Consider the following 16,262-nt stretch of genomic DNA (forward strand, 5'->3'; position numbering starts at 1 on the left):
TTTTGTATTTGGGTTTTTGTATTTTGGTTTTGGTTCTGTGGGGGTGTAAAGAATCACAGTTTGGTGTCTAGGCAGAGCAGAACAGCTGGAAGCATTACTTTTGGAACCGTAATGTGTAAGTGGAATTAGTCATTAGGATTTGAAGATTATTACTGAAATCTTACTTGTTCTAATGATGTAATATGGAAGCGGCCAGCCAATTCCATCCAATGAGATATTCCGAGTGGGTGACCACTCACTTCTTATTTATAACATAAAACATAACAGTGGAGATCTGCAGTCAAATATGGGTCATATCTGAATGGTCCCACCTATCTGGGGGGGGGGATATGGTCCATATTTTCTATCCAACCTTGCAAGCAGGAGAAATAATTCTTCTGTATATTTTTATTTTTTACTTTTTTTTTATTCCTTTTTTATGCACTGCCTCACTGGGTGTATTAAATATAAAAAGTAATAAGGCTGTTTTTTGATTGCTGTAAAGAACGCAGGAATCTGACAAGATCGTTTTTTGTGTAGGGATGCACCAATATTTTTGTTCCGGTACTCGCCAATACCGATACCGGAAGCCCCATTTAAGGTAGCCGGGTGCGGCGTGTAATGTCTTGCCACCCGGCTTTCTGATTAGCCAGGAAGCTGGGCAGCGTGTAATTACTCGCCACCCGGCTTCCCGATTAGCAGGGATGCCGTCTCCATGCTCCCTGGTGAAGATGGAGCCGGCTTTCCAGCTAATCAGGAAGCCGGGTGCCGTGTAATGACTCTCTGCCCAGCTTCCTGATCCTGGAGTTCCGGTATCGGGATATGCATTGGGAGCATTCATTTGGGCGAGTACTGGCCCAAATACCCGGTACTGGCACTGATAGCAATACTAGTATCGGTGCATCCCTAGAGGTGTGTGTGTGTGTGTGTGTGTGTGTGTGTGTGTATCCCTAGAGGTGTGTGTGTTTGTGTCATTAGTGCCTAAACTTGGCTGCAAGTATGGCGGCATCCTCATGTTTCTTGTATTGCAGCAGTTGGCTGAAAGAGAACGAGTCGGGCAATCTGATTGCAGAGTTAGTACCAGAGTGTGAACTTTATCTTGCACCAGATTGTATAGGAGGTTTGCATCTGCTTGTGTGGGGGAATATCTCTATCTAGTGGGGGCTGGCGGTAAGAGACTGTAAGTGTGCGTGTGTTTGCGCTAAATCCGTGGTGTAGCCAACCTGTATCTCCTAGTGAGAGCAGTGCGGGTGTGATATGCGAAAGTCGGTGTACTAGCATGCTTAAAGGAGAACTATGAGGGGGGTGCTTTTCACTCACCTCATAGTTCTAGCCGACCTGTGACAATGAGACTGTCACAGGTCGGCTCAGTAGATCGGGAGGTGAGCGAACAGATACCGGCGTTCGCTCACCTCTCGATCCTGTCACGCCTCTCTGCCGTGACAGGGGAGGAGCTGGATTCCCCCCTCCCCGCTCCGATCCTCCAGCGCTGACTGGCGGAACGGACGGGGGAGGGGGCGGGTACAGCTGGCTCTGTCTCTAGATAGGAAGAGCCAGCTGTCAGTCACGCAGCTAGGCGGATCCAGACATAATTGTCGGGATCCGCTTCAGCTGCGGCGTCTTAGTATACCGCGAGCAGCTAGGGGAGACGTCTCACCGACAAACTGTGCTAATTGGCATCCCTTGGAGGGTCCTCTGATCTAGATTCTGTTGGACAATGCCACGATGGTGGTAGAAGTGTTGATACGGAAAGGCAGGTAGAGCAGATCTTGTTCGGGACAGAACCCCTCGTTCCAGCCTTGTCAGCAGGGTTCATTCCAGGCGTAGACAGATTTCCTCAGCCGGCAGTGGCCAGACCCTGGAGAGTGGCCCTTATGCCTTGAGGTTTTCCAGGACTGTGGAAGTGGACCTCATGGCCTCCAGGTTCAATGGCAAGCTGGTCAAGCTTGCATCTAGGTAAGGGTCCCAGAGTAGAAGCATGGATGCTCTGGGGGGCTCCGTGAGATCAGTTCATTCAATCTGTGCATTTCTTCCCAAAATGTCTTCCTCATCTGCTCCACAGGATGGAGATGAAGGGTATTCCGGTGATCCTCATTGCTCTGTACTGGCCCAGGCAAGATTTAACTACCTCCCGGCCAGCCGCTGTGTATACACGGCCTGCCGGGAGCTTCTTGGATGTAACTGGGCGTGTAAGTTGGTGGACAAGACAGGTTCACTTTAAACTTCACTGTGCCTTTCCCCTTTAAATCTCCACATTTTGTGCTAGAACAAAACGCTTGCTAGGAATACATTATCTCTCTCAATTGACACTTTTCTACAAAAGTGACGGCGCAATGAATGCGGCGTAATTAACCGGAATATTCCCCCTAATATGACAGCTGGATCTCAGTTGTTACAGATTTGGCTCTATTATCCTGGACAGGGATATTTGCTTTCATTGTGTGCACGGCTTAGAGCCTTTTGTGCTCGCAGTAAATTACATTTTTAGCATCCCAATATCCTCATTCTCCGCCCTGTCTTGTCATTTTTAATATCCTTTATCCTATTCCGAGATCGCACGGGATGTCTGGATGAGAGCGAGCTGGTCGTTCTGGATGTCGCTGAGTGGCGTTTTTCTTTTTTTACGGACCTCTTGTCAAGTTGTGTTTTTAGAGGAGAACGCCGCGATCTTTAGCTGCACAGACAAAAAACATTCTCAGGTTTTCCATTATAGATTATTGGAACTGCCATTTTTTTTTTGGTCTCAATTTTAAGCCTTTAACCCCTTCACGACTGAGCTTGTTTTTGGTTTCTGTTCGTAAATGACTGACACACTTTTGACAGGTGTAACCTCCGGATCCACATTTGCCCTTGGTCATTAGGTCACGATCCACGTCGCACTGCAATGGAACGCACGGCATTGCGGTACCACGCATTCCGGTGCGGGCGATTGAACAGTGGGCGGCAGGTACGTTTGGGGTGCCATTCGAATGGATGGCAAAGCGATGCATCTCCCACACCAGAACGCGTAGTAGGGATTGTCCGGTTTAACGTACTGTACTAGTGTGAACGGGCCCTCAAAAACACTTGACGGAACACACAACCACAGACACACTCTCACACTCTCACACATTCTCAACCACACACATACACACTCCAAAAACAATTTTCTTTTTTTTTTTAAGATCCACCCAAGTCTCCCTACCTTACGAGAACTGTAGTGGATCCTCGGCTGGGGTCCAGTGCTGGGCTGCTGTGCTGTGACAGAGCTCCATCCATATGTGCATGGCTTGTACAACTCCCTTGCACGCACTGTAGAGGTGCCGAGAGCCAGAATGTGATGTCATTCTGGTCCAGACACCTCTACAGGACATGCGAGGGAGCTGTAAGCAATGCACGTATGGATGGAGCTCCCTCGCGGCCATAGCCCCATCCCACCTCAAGCTGACACTCGGCACCGGGCAGCATTTTTTAAATGGCTGCTTGGCCTGTGAACTGACAGTGCTGCGCTAGGGGGAGGCTGAGGAGCCTCTCATCTAGAAAAGTGGAAGGCACGCGGCGACCCACTGAACACGGACGGGGTCATGACCCACGTTTTGGGTCGTGACCCACCAGTTGAGAACCAAGGCTTTAAAGGGACCCTGTCATTTGAGCAAAGTGACCGGATCTCATTATTATTATTATTTATTCAGGATTTATATAGCGCCGACAGTTTGCGCAGAGCTTAGACATTACAATCGCAATACAATTCAAGACAGGATGGTAAGGAGGGCGCTGCCCGTGAGGGCGTACAATCTAAAAGGAATGGGGCCAGTGATACATGAGGAGGGAGCTGTGTGGGGATGAAGTGTTTGAGAACGTGATGGTTGAGTGGTTAGGTTGAGGTGGGATAGGCTTCCTTGAAGAGATGAGTCTTAAGGGATCGCCTAAAGGCAGTCAGAGCTGGAGATGGACGGACATGTTGGGGTAAAGAGTTCCAGAGGATGATCCACCTATACTCGCCTTTTCTGCACTGCACTTCTGCTCTTTCGGAGCCATAACAAAAATCCGGTGCTTCTGGATATGTGGGAGCATGTGACCTCCTCGCATGATGCAGTGCTCAGGCCTAGCTGCCGCTTCCGGGCTTGAGCGCTGTTGCGTAAGGGGAAGGAGTACATAATGATACTGTATAAACTTCGATAACATCTGAAAAGAAAAGCTTTTCTAGGGTTAGGACCGGGAAGAATGGAAGGTGTGGGTTGGGCAGTGGGCTTTAAAGAGGGCCTGTTTCCTTAAATTAAAGTCATCGGCCATCATTTTTTATTTTAATTGATACCAACCCATAGTTTTACCTTAATTGAGAAGGAAACTAAAGTCACTTTATATAGACAGTAATAGTCATTGACAGTCAGCAATAAAAAAACTGCCCAAAAAAAGTATCTATTCCTTGTCCATAGATACTTTATTTACTCCCTTTTATGCTTAAAGAGACCCTGTCAGGTCCCTAAACAGATGCAAACGGCACTCACCTGCAATAGGTAGTGTGATTGCTTGTCCGGCGGTCTGTGTCGCCATCTTTCCTGTAGCCCAATGCGTGTCCCACCGCACTGTCCCACCGCACTCCTGACAAGTATACCCCTTGATATTGGGTGCTGAAGTGATGGCGCCGCCAGAAACAAAGCAGAAACCGTCATGTTGATAGTAAAATACATACCGTCGCTCGCTCACTTCTCGATCATCTCCCTGCAGAGAGCAGTGACTGTCAGTCACAGTTCCCTGCAGGGATTCCCCACCTCCCCGCACTGATCCTCCAGCGCTGACTGGAGGAACGGACGGGGGAGGGAGTGGGTACAGCTGACTCTGCCTCTAGATTGGCAGAGCCAGCTGTCAGTCACGCAGCTGGGCGGATCTCAACAGTAATGTCGGGATCCGTCCCGGCTGCGGCGGTCTCAGTATACCGCGAGCTGTAGTTCGCGATATACTGAGCCTTGGGTCACGGGAGAACGACAGGATTTGTCCTCCCGTGACCCGTAAAGGGAACTATGGGGGAAAATACTTAACCCTTAGTTCTCTTAAGATTAATACTTGTAGCTCTTATGGTTATTTTCAGGTCTCAGCTTTTGCCGTTGGTTTGCTCCGTCCCATGAGCTGTTGTTTGCTGTGTTCTTTCAGTCTTCCCGTGTTCTTAAATAGCCGTCCTTCCTTTTTTGTCTTCCTCTGACGTCGCACAGCTTGTTAAATGCAAAAACAAATTCCAAGCGTCCAGACCTGGCGAGATTGAGTTCTCAGTTTTTGTCTCTAGCGCTGGTTTAAATGAGGTGGCCCACCGTCCCCGTTCACAGCGCTCCTCTTCTAGCGGGAAGGCTTAATCAGTCTTCTCCTGCCGAGACTTGTAACATTTGCAGCGGTAGTTTATCTTTCGGACGCGAGCTGCTGACAGCACTTCATTTTCATTGAATAGAAGCAATTTTCTTCCGAGCGTCCCCCGCGCATTGAATAATGACAAGAGTTCATATCTGAGCTTACCGCGTCCCTCATTTCCGGGCAGAAATATAGCTGCGAAGGGGGCGAGAGTTTTGGATTGAGAAGAGGAGGTTTGGTTGAGGCAAAATTGGCCGCATTGCTGAATTACATTTTTATAAAAGTAGGAAGGCTTCGTATCCGGCATATACCACTGCGCATGTATTATGGAAAACCTACAGCTGTCCAGTCTGACAAATTGCTCAAATTACATGGAGTCTGGGATGCCGTTTTTTTTTTCCTCCAGAAATCCTTGCCTGGTGCCCTGCCGGTGGTTGTTTGATCAATCAAACCCAATTAAATTGGTAATGAATGAGATAATGAATCACTTAGCATTTGCAGGAGAGCCCCCTTTTGGTATCCCAACTGGTTTACATAGTAGGAAATCAATCGGAGTGTGGAATTAACACAAGGATCTGCAGAGATGATCTTATCCAGAGAGTTTTATAATGCAAATAAGGAGCTTCATTACAGAAAAAAAAAGAACCTGGGCGATGGAACATCTGCTGGGTATTCTTAATGTTAAAAGCGATTTTTATTTTATTTTACTATTTTTAAATTCTTCTTAAAGGGAGACCTACATCTGCACAAAGGCAAGCTTGCTTAACCACTGTGTCAAAACTGCTGGAGGGCCGCAGTTTGCTTCCCCCTGCTTTACAGCATCTACCTGCTGGCGATCGTTGCAACCTCTTAGTAGCCACTTACTGTCTACATGTATTCCTTCTAGCTACCGTGTTTCCCCGAAAATAAGACACTGTCTTATATTTTTTTTGACTCCAAAAAAAACACTAGGTCTTATTTTCGGGGTAGGTCTCATTTTATTTTTTAATGTACAACAATCCACACTTATTCATGTAGAAAAATATGGTGAACAGGGCAATCGGGGGTGCCGTACCTTTCCAAGAGCTATTTGGTAACCAATCGCTGGCCAGAACAAGCGAAGCGCGCTTTCACTATCGATTCCTCACAGGCGGAGTGCATTTGGTATCCCACCGCCTTTGACAGGAGGCGGGGCTATAGAGGAGGCATCGGCTTATGCGGCTCTGCTCCCTCCGCTGCCGCCTCGCTTCCTCTAGCACTGGCTTCGTTGGCACCGCTGATTCTCTCCCGCGGCTCTTTAAGTTCCCCCTTATGCCACCACCGACACAGGGAATGGTCACAACTAGGTCTTATTTTCTGGGGTAGGTCTTATATTTTAGCAATTCCCAAAAATAGTACTAAGTCTTATTTTCAGGGTAGGTCTTATTTTCGGGGAAACAGGGTATTTGTCTTGGCTCCATTGCCAATAATGGGCAAAGGAGATTTACCCTTGGCTCCGACGTCCTGTAGTGATATAGGAACCAGCAGACGGAACCACAGCGTATCAAGCCATTCACCGAGCTTCAAGATGCTTGTGCATAACCTACCTTTGTGAGGACAACCTACGTCATTCCTCAATCTGCGGCTGTAACCGGCATTAACAGGAGCTTTGTCTACTTAGATCTGTCTAATTAAGCTCCGCTATTGCCTAAACACATACGGTTCTCCGCAGCAAATGCCCTTCTGAATGTCTCCCGAATAAGTCATTTGCTAAATGTTAATGTAGCTTAGCAACGCCGTCTCGCTGTGCCGCGTGTACAAGCCGGTATATTGTAAAATTTGCAGTTTGTCGTTTCATTCAGCTGGTGGTGTGATCAATGTTTTGGTTTCGCGGGTTACAGGAAAGTACTGGACCTTTTTTATCCTAATGCAGAGAACGCATTAAAGTGACATTAAACCCTCAGATTTTTTAACATAAAACAATACTGTAATGTGTGCCTGATTGGTTGCTGTGAGGGTTCTGTCCCATTTTTCTGGCTCCAAGTAGGAACAAATGCAAATTTAAAGTATTACTAAAGGCTATAAGTTTTTTGTCTTAAAGTGACATTAAACCCTCAGATTTTTTTAACATAAAACAATACTGTAATAACAAAAAAAGTATATAGCCTTTTAGTAATACTTTAAATTTGCATTTGTTCCTACCTGGAGCCAGAAAAATGGGACAGAACCCCCACAGCAACCAATCACATTCTTGGTTTCATTCTCTAGACAGATATGACAGTTGCACTCTGATTGGCTCTAGTACACTCTCAACGCCAAAATACCGACACACCCAGTATCTATAGAACATGTGTTTTTTTTTTTTTGTTTGTTTTCTTTTTATAACTTTTTTTGTATTTTATCTTTAACAGTCTAAGCCTTATTTCACAGGTTACTCGTGGCTTGCTGGTTGTAACATTCCGTCCGCTCTTTAAAAAAAAAATATTTTTGCATTTATATATTTTCTTTTCAGATCCTGAATACGGCTCGGAAGCACTTTGGCGCCGGCGGGAACCAGCGGATTCGCTACACGTTACCCCCGTTAGTGTTTGCGGCCTATCAACTCGCTTTCCGATACAAAGAAAATTCCAAAGTGGTGAGTAAACAGTTTGTGATCTCTGGAAGGGAAACTTTAAGGCTGGGTTCACACCTAGGCGTATCGAATATGCGCGTTTCGTGACGCGCGTTTTTACCACTATTCGCGGTAAAAAACGTGCGCCAAACACGCGTTTCCGAGGGCTACTTGGCTGTATCCCAATGGAAACACGCAACAAAAACGCCCCAAAGAAGCTCCTGTACTTCTTTGGGCGTAGGACGTTTTGTAGCGCGTTCATACGGCCTGCAATACGCCCAGGTGTGAACCATACCCATAGGAAATAATGGGATTTCGGTGTTTGAGCGTTTTGCAGAGTGTTCGAACGCGCTACAAAACGCCCGTGTGTGAACCGGGCCTAATGGTTGCGGCTTTATTTTAATTTTTTTAAACTAATCTTTTTGTATCGTCTCCTTTTACTGTGATGTATCCGATCTTTTCTTTACAAAATGAAATGTAATTCATGACAAAGGATATGTAGAGCAGTATGCGTTATCTGCAAAGGCAGCACATAAGAAGTCGTCTGCTTTATTATTTCTTTATTATTATTATTGGTATTTATATAGCGCTGACAGTATTACGCAGCGCTTTACATTGTTGCACATTGACGTCAGTTTCTGCCCTCATGGAGCTTACAATCTAATGTCCCTATTGCACATGAATACATAGACTGGCCAGTTTTTAGACCGGAGGCAATTAACCCTCCAGCATGTCTTTGGGAGTTTTTTCAGGCTTGTTTTACAAATGCGTGGAAGAGCGAAAGACGCTGGGATTTTTCAGGCTGTGTGTGTTGTAATGTAGTCACCGCTTCAAGCTCACTCCCGGGATGGACTACACTCTCAGTACAAATGAGTAAACTAAGCATGAGATTGTAGTCCATCCCGGGAGTGAGCTTGGAGCGGTGACTACTTTATAACACACACAGGGAACATGGGGAACACAAGTAGCCCCCCTCCAGAAGGAAGGACAGTGTCGGCACCAATTCAGAGATGATTGGGGGATCTACAGCCGTGTGATACACAAATAAGATACATTGATGTTAATAGTTAAGGTTCTTGAATGCATTGTTAAGGTCTGACACTGTCCTTCCTTCTGGAGGGGGGGCTACTTTTGTTCCCCATGGTCCCTGTGTGTGTTTGTAAAGTAGTCACCACTAAAAGCCAACTCCTGTGATGGACTACAATCTCCATACAAATCACAACACTAAAATGTGAGATTGTAGTCCATCACAGGAGCGAGCTTGGATCGGTGACTACTTTACAAACACACACATGTTCCCCATGGTCCCTGTGTGTGTTGCAAAGTAGTCACCGCTGCAAGCTCGCTCCCGGGATGGACTACAATCTCATGTTTAGTTTACAGTTTGTATTGAGATTGCAGTCCATCCCGGGAGCGAGCTTGTAGTTTAGCGTCACTTTAACTGTAAAAGTCTCCTTTTTGTGTAGACATCCAAAAGCCCTGAAACTGCTGCTGGGTGCCACCATCTTGGATGTCCTACGTAACACTCCCCTCTGCTCTTCCCCCTGGCAGCTACACAAAAGGTTATGTAGGGAAGAGGAGCTGGGTCAGCACAGAGAGCAATTAGAATAGGAGAGGGCTATGACACGCAATGAGGGAAGGTGCAGTGCTAGGCAAATGACTCTTCCTGAAGTAATTACATTGTCTAGCAAGTTCAAAGGCACATTGCAAGTGAATAAAAAATAAATTATGGAAAGAAAATACACGGCAAGCGAGCGTTTAAAAGGTTTTTTTTTTTTTTAAATGCGCCTTTTGCCTTCATTTATTTCATTTTTACTGATGGAAGGGGCCTCTACCAGAAGTTCAAAAGTGCATATCCATTAAAGACTTCCCTGTCCGCAGGGTGATGAAGCTGCTGCAGAATGAGAAGCGTTTTCATACTGTGAAAAGGAAATGGGGAAAGATAATGGAACACGCGGCCATAATAGTTTGTTTTATTGGGGGCTCAGAAATAAAACGGAACAGTTGTGTTTTAATGCTAGGGACAGACTGCATCGTGTTCTTTGTTTCCCCACTTTAGGAGCACCGGCATTGTTGTCTGCTTACAGATAATCATTTCGAGTGCTTCTTTAAAAATTCATTTAGATTTAATAAGAAAACTGGAATGAAATGTCCCAAACATCATTGACGTGCGCTCGGTCAACATCTGTTTCCTCATTGCGATTGTTATTTTAGTCCCCGGCTGCTGATAAGTGATTTGAAACCTTCCATTATGCCCCGGTACCTGCACTACATCAAGCACTTGTCTTTGATCGTCACCGTGGATGTTGTAAATAGGGGGAAGCTTGTGCCCTAGGGGATTGTTTTCTCCTGCTTTTGATTGCAATGTGTTTGAGATTCTAGACACAAGAACCAGCTTTCATTCAACACTGTTTTGATGATCGGTGGATAACGATTGGGGGACTGATCTATTCACATAGTAAAAGAAAGAAAAGGTCATTGTAACTGCACTTTGACTGCTGACCGTCTTATGAGAATGGAATTACGGGAGTCTTCTGCTGTGGCAAATACTGGCCTGGCCTTCCCTTTGCTGGACAGTTTTTTTAGAATCCTAATTGTCTGGTTGACTCTGACTGTAAAGGCCGTGACACACTGCACGCGAAGCAGCGCGAAGCGGTGGCGCGCTGCCTTTTGCGGGCAGTGTGTCATGTCACTTTCTTTTCGGCACCTCAGCTTGCGAGAGCTCGCAGAGCTGAGCGTGCCGAGATGAACAATTTCAACTTCAGCCAATCGGCTCGCGCGTATAAACCGGCGCGGCGGGATGCGACGTCTGGCCGGTTGTTACAGACGAGCCGATTGGCTGAAGGTGCAGTCAATCATCTGACTGCACTCAGCTCACACACTGCACGCGAAGCTCCGTGCCGGAGAGCTTTGCTTCGCTCTGCACGGCTTCGCGTGCAGTGTGTCACGGCCTTTATCATTTAAAGCTGAACTTCAGCTAAAAAAAAAAAATAGAAAAAATTGATATATACAGGAACTCATTACCTGCCGGGTTATACTGCCACCTACAGGAGGGTTAGACATCTGTAAACTATGCCAATAGCATCTGTGCACAGAGGAGTAGTCCCTACACATAGAGGTGTTCCAAGACTTGTTACAGATGGGGAGAGTTGTGGAAGTGCACCTCATGGCAACCGGTTTGTTTTCAGGTACAGAGATCCTCTAGCAGAAGCAGTGGGTGCTTTGGTGACTCTGTGGGATCAGTACACCCTGAGCTATACCTAGAGGTAGCAGTGGATGCTCTGGTGACTCTGGGATCAGTACACCCTGATCCACATCTAGAGGAAGCAGTGGATGCTCTGGTGACTCGGGGATCAGTACACCCTGATCCACATCTAGAGGTAGCAGTGTATGCTCTGGTGACTCTGGGATCAGTACACCCTGATCCACATCTAGAGGAAGAAGTGGATGCTCTGGTGACTCTGGGATCAGTACACCCTGATCCACATCTAGAGGAAGCAGTGGATGCTCTGGTGACTCTATGAGATCAGTACACCCTGAGCTATACCTAGAGAAAATGGTAAATGTTCTGGTGACTCTGATCTACACTTAGAGGAAGCAGTGGGTGCTCTGGTGACTCTGAGATCAGTACACCCTGAGCTATACCTAGAGAAGATGGTAAATGTTCTGGTGACTCTGATCTACACTTAGAGGAAGCAGTGGATGTTCTGTTGTCTGTTGTGGGATCAGTACACCCGGATCTACATCTAGAGGAAGTGGTGGATGTTTTGGTGGCTCAGAGAGATCTGTACACCCCGAGCTACACTTAGAGGAAGCAGTGAATGCTCTCGTGGCTCTTTGAGATCAGTACACCTTAATCTACATCTAGAAGAAGCAGTGGATGCTCAGGTGACTCCTTGGGATCAGGACACCCTGATGTTCACCATGAGGAAGCAGCGGATGTTCTGGTGGCTCCATAGGATAGTACACCCTAATCCTACATCTCTCCTCCGCTGAAAGTCCTTTCCCCTCTGCTTTGCAGTTATGAGATGGAGGGCATGGTGGTGAGCTCCATATTGTACCAGGGGGATGTGGAACTCCAATCTGGTGGATGCTTTGTGGACTCTTACAGACTGACCAGATGGTTCTGTCTGAAGGACCAATTTACATCCTGCTAAACAGCATGGCTATTGAAGCCCAGGCTGTGAAATACGTCTCTGGACTGTTTGTTCTTACGATGCTAAAATCTACAAAAGTCTATTTCTCACAAGGTCTGCCACAGTACATAGAAGGCATACATGGGTTGGTGCAAGGCTATCGCCCCAGGAATCTTCCTTGAGACCATTCATCTCAAATTGCGCTGGTTGTATTTTTTTATTTTTTTTTACATTAATTTTGAATACAAAACCACTACATTTTGTAAAACATTTTTTATACTTTAATTTTATTACTCATTTTTTTTAACACTTAACTTTATTGCTATCACATAGGGGGCTAAGAAGCTCCCTGTGTGATAGCCAATTTACAAGACAGGTCCTCTTTATGAAGACATCAGGGGTCTCCAAGAACTCTAATGTCACCTAGGGACCCCCAGAGAAGCTGATGAAACAGAGATCTGATTCACCAGCTTCTGAAGCTGCAGAGTGACAGCAGAATGCGGAAGTGATGTAATATACATCACTTCCTGAGTTCGGGGACCGGAGAGGAGATCAGAGGGAGATTGTGGACTGATCTCCTGTCACAGAGCAGCCGTGTCGGTCCCGGCCGCATCGGGCACAGCGGATCTCGGGACCGGCAACGGCAGTGACACCAGCTGCTAATACAAGCGATCGGCCGTCTCTAGAGATGCCAGATCACTGGAATGTAAAGCTCCCGGTCGGCTGTTTAATTACAACGGCCGGCCGGGAAGCTACTCATCGGGCTCCGGCGACGAGAGGACGAGCGGATCTTTCAAGCCCTGACCAATGCATATACCTCACCAATGGCCGCCATTCATTGTTGCATGATTTCGTTACAAATTTTAGCCTTTTATCTTTTAAGAGACAACTGACGTTCAAACGTTCTAGAGCTGCAGCTAACGATTATTTTCAAAATCGATTATGTCGATTAGTTGTTGCAGCCCTAAAACGTTCAACTTGTTGTAACGAGTGACTCAGAATCCTCCTGCCGTTGTTAGTCTCTTGTCTCTCTAGGGTATTGATAAAGTCTGCATTCTCCATTAATACCTTCGTAGTGTGCTGGAATCCATTGTGATTTCGCATGCGGCCTTGAAGCGCATTAGTTCCATTTAAAGTCGGCTTCGGGAAAAAGACAAACAAATGTTTTGAATATTTTAGCGGTTTGTGTCTGCTTTGTCATGCATGAAATTGGTTGTGGCTCTAAAAATGAGAATACACTGTACCCTTTATAGTAGTATTTTTATATTGGTTCTACTGCCGGACATACAAGGGAGAGTTCTGGGAAGAGGGGTCAGAGCAGCAAGGCCGTATTACTCACATCATATTATAGAAACCTGCCACGAAAACCAATCGCTTTTCTGTTTTATAGGAATAAATATGATTAATTGCTGTCGGCTGGGGCTGCGGTTTTTATAAGTCGCCTCCGGTTCCTGTCTGTTAGTAATGTCGCGTAGGCTTGAAGAACATATTTGTGTCAAGCCATGCCCATTGGGCCTTGATTTACCCAAATTTCAGTGTGTACGTAGACTAAGGTGAGGATAAAGTGAGGCTGGGGAGGAAAGAGCTAGACATCCAAGAAATGAAGCAGTCTGACCTCCTGCAGATTCTGATGCACATTGGGAGAGGTTCACAGTGTGGATGGAAATCAGAGGAAGCAATTTCTGACCAGGAGAAGAGTCGGTACAACTGTGGAAGACTGAAGGGTAGGTCGGCATTCAGATGTAAGACTGAAGGGAAGGACAGCAGTCAGATGTAAGACTGAAGGGAAGGACTGAAGGGGAGGACGGAGGTCAGATGTAAGACTGAAGGGTAGGGCGGCAGTCGGATGTAAGACTGAAGGGAAGGACGGAGGTCAGATTTAAGACCGAGGGGAAGGATCAGGGTTAGCTAAAAGACTGAAGGGATAGGAGAGGAGGTCAGATGGAAGATTGAAGGGATAGGAAGGAGGTCAGATGGAAGACTGAAGGGGTAGGACGGAGGTCAGATGGAAGACTGAAGGGGTAGGACGGAGGTCAGATGGAAGACTGAAGGGAAGGACGGAGGTCAGCTTTAGAATTAGGTTAAAAAAAAAATGTTTTTTGGTATTCTAGTTGTTGGCCTCTAGTTACCATGGCAATGCAGACTCGCCACTTCAACTCCTGTTCTGAAAAGAGAACGGAAGACCCCTGGACCTTAAGTGTTTCTCATGTAAAGTGCATTTCATGGCCGGCTTATATCTGTTGGCTAAATAATTGCCTTTCGATTTTCTTGCATTTTTTTGTCCTCCTTTCAACCGCTAAATTCTTCTGCGGTTTGGAGAAGTTGGAAAGGAAAAGTTGCGATATGAAAACAACTATTGTGAATAATGGACGGATGGGTGAAGGGGAAAAAAAATAATGTCGAAGAGCCTCGAACTTCTTCTGCGTTAGAGTAACCCTGTAATTGGGTATAATATTTGAAAGTAGCCAGACCTGGTAGAAGCAGCCTTTCCCAATTATCCAGTACCACTTCCATCTCTTGGGTCACCCATGGTGCTCAGTGGTTCCTTCCTCCACCCATTGTAGGGCATAGTAGTGCCTGGAGATCAGAGGAAGGAGGCAGCAAACAATGCCGAGGAACCTGGGAGATTAACACACCTGGAAGTGTTGGTTTCTCTTGTCTTTGGATTCCTCTAGAATGGAGTGTTGTTCCAGGAGCGCAGTCAGCAGGCAAATTATTGGTTTGCTCCTTTTTTTTTCCAAGTCTGGTGGCCTGCTTATAACTGTTGTTTAAATAATTGCCTTTTGATTTGCTGGTCTTGTTCCGTCGCTAAAATTCTTCTGCGGTTTGTAAAAGTTGAAAATGAAAAGTTTGTGATGCGGTGAAGAAAAAAAAATTTGTGAAAGATGGCTGAAGGGAACGCATTAGGGATGCACCGATATATGGGCTGCCGAAACATATCGGCCGAAAATGGCGCTTTTGGCTAAATGCCGAAAGTGCCATTTTCCTGCCGATACATAGGCGCATCCCTGGTTTCTTTCCTCCCCCCCGGGCGCTGCTCTATGTCCCAGCGGAGAGCAGAGAAAGTGACAGACGGCAGAGCGCTGCGGGAGGAGAGCGCTGTGAGCGGCCGGTGTCTCTCCTCCCACGCCGCCTATCACAGTCTGGTAGAGCGGTGTGGGGGTGGAGACAACCCGCGCTGTCACAGGAGGCTGTGACAGCGCGCTCAGCCTCCTGTGACAGCGTGTCAGAGAGGAGAGCAAGAGCAAACACTCAGCGATCGCTGAGTGTTTATACTTAATTGAGTACAGAGTATGGTTACTATATCCTCAATTATGAATGAATGGGAAGTGATCTACATCACATCTACATCACTTCCTGTTCATTCATAATTGTGGATATAGTAAACACACTCTGCCCTCATGTTATGAATGAACAGGAACACTCAGTATAGAGGATTCCTGTTCATTGATAACGGGATACAGAAAAAGAGATTGAGGACTCTGTGTTCTCTATTTCTTTTTCTATTTTAAAAGGGAAATATCAGGGGTCTGTTTAGACCCCCAATATTTCCCCAAAGCCCCTAAAAGTAAAGTAAAAAATAAAAATATTTAATAAAAAATAAATAAAATTGCTCTTGTGTTTTGACTCATTATCCGTTTCCCTTTTACTCTGTCCCCCGAAACAGGATGACAAGTGGGATAAAAAGTGTCAGAAGATCTTCTCGTTTGCGCACCAGACCATCAGCGCCTTAATTAAAGCGGAATTGGCCGAGTTGCCCCTCCGACTCTTCCTCCAAGGGGCACTGGCAGCCGGGGAAATTGGATTTGAGAACCACGAGACGGTAGCCTACGAATTCATGTCTCAGGTAATGACCCTCGGCTCCTGTCAATTTTTTTCCCGGCTGTCACTTTCGGCCGGTGACCTTGTCTTGTCTAGCTTTTCAATTAAAGATTTGTGCCGGTGGAAATTGCTGTTCTCATGGAGGTTTGCACTTATTTTTTTGAAAAGAAGAACAAAAGATGACGGGTTTAATCTATTCCTTAGTCTGTCTAAAATGGGCCAAATGGGTTTAGATTTTTTTAAGTATATAAACCTTTTATCAAAGTCATTTTGTGTGCTATCAATTATAGAAGAGTACTTCCCATTGTATCTTTTGGTTTACTCACTTTTTCGCTTATTCAAATACATCCTCCCTGGACCCAAGTGGTGTAGGCAAGATTAACTCGGCCCTCCCCAATCTAATTTTTCCCCACATTTTGCATAACCTATTAGTTGCT

The 16,262-nt window shown here is 46.0% G+C and overlaps 1 protein-coding gene across 1 annotated transcript in view; it reads left to right on the forward strand.

Annotated features, from left to right (window-relative positions):
* The window catches only part of VPS35 (VPS35, retromer complex component), an 83,177-nt gene that overhangs the window by 37,064 nt on the left and 29,851 nt on the right, over window positions 1-16,262 (forward strand). The window contains exons 13-14 of the mRNA XM_018553257.1: window positions 7,769-7,891; window positions 15,671-15,850. Coding sequence (XP_018408759.1) covers window positions 7,769-7,891; window positions 15,671-15,850 — 303 coding nt within the window. The remainder of the gene's footprint in view (window positions 1-7,768; window positions 7,892-15,670; window positions 15,851-16,262) is intronic.

Source organism: Nanorana parkeri, unplaced genomic scaffold (assembly GCF_000935625.1).
Source record: "Nanorana parkeri isolate BGI_ZX_2015 unplaced genomic scaffold, ASM93562v1 scaffold6, whole genome shotgun sequence".
Lineage (NCBI taxonomy): Eukaryota > Metazoa > Chordata > Amphibia > Anura > Dicroglossidae > Nanorana > Nanorana parkeri.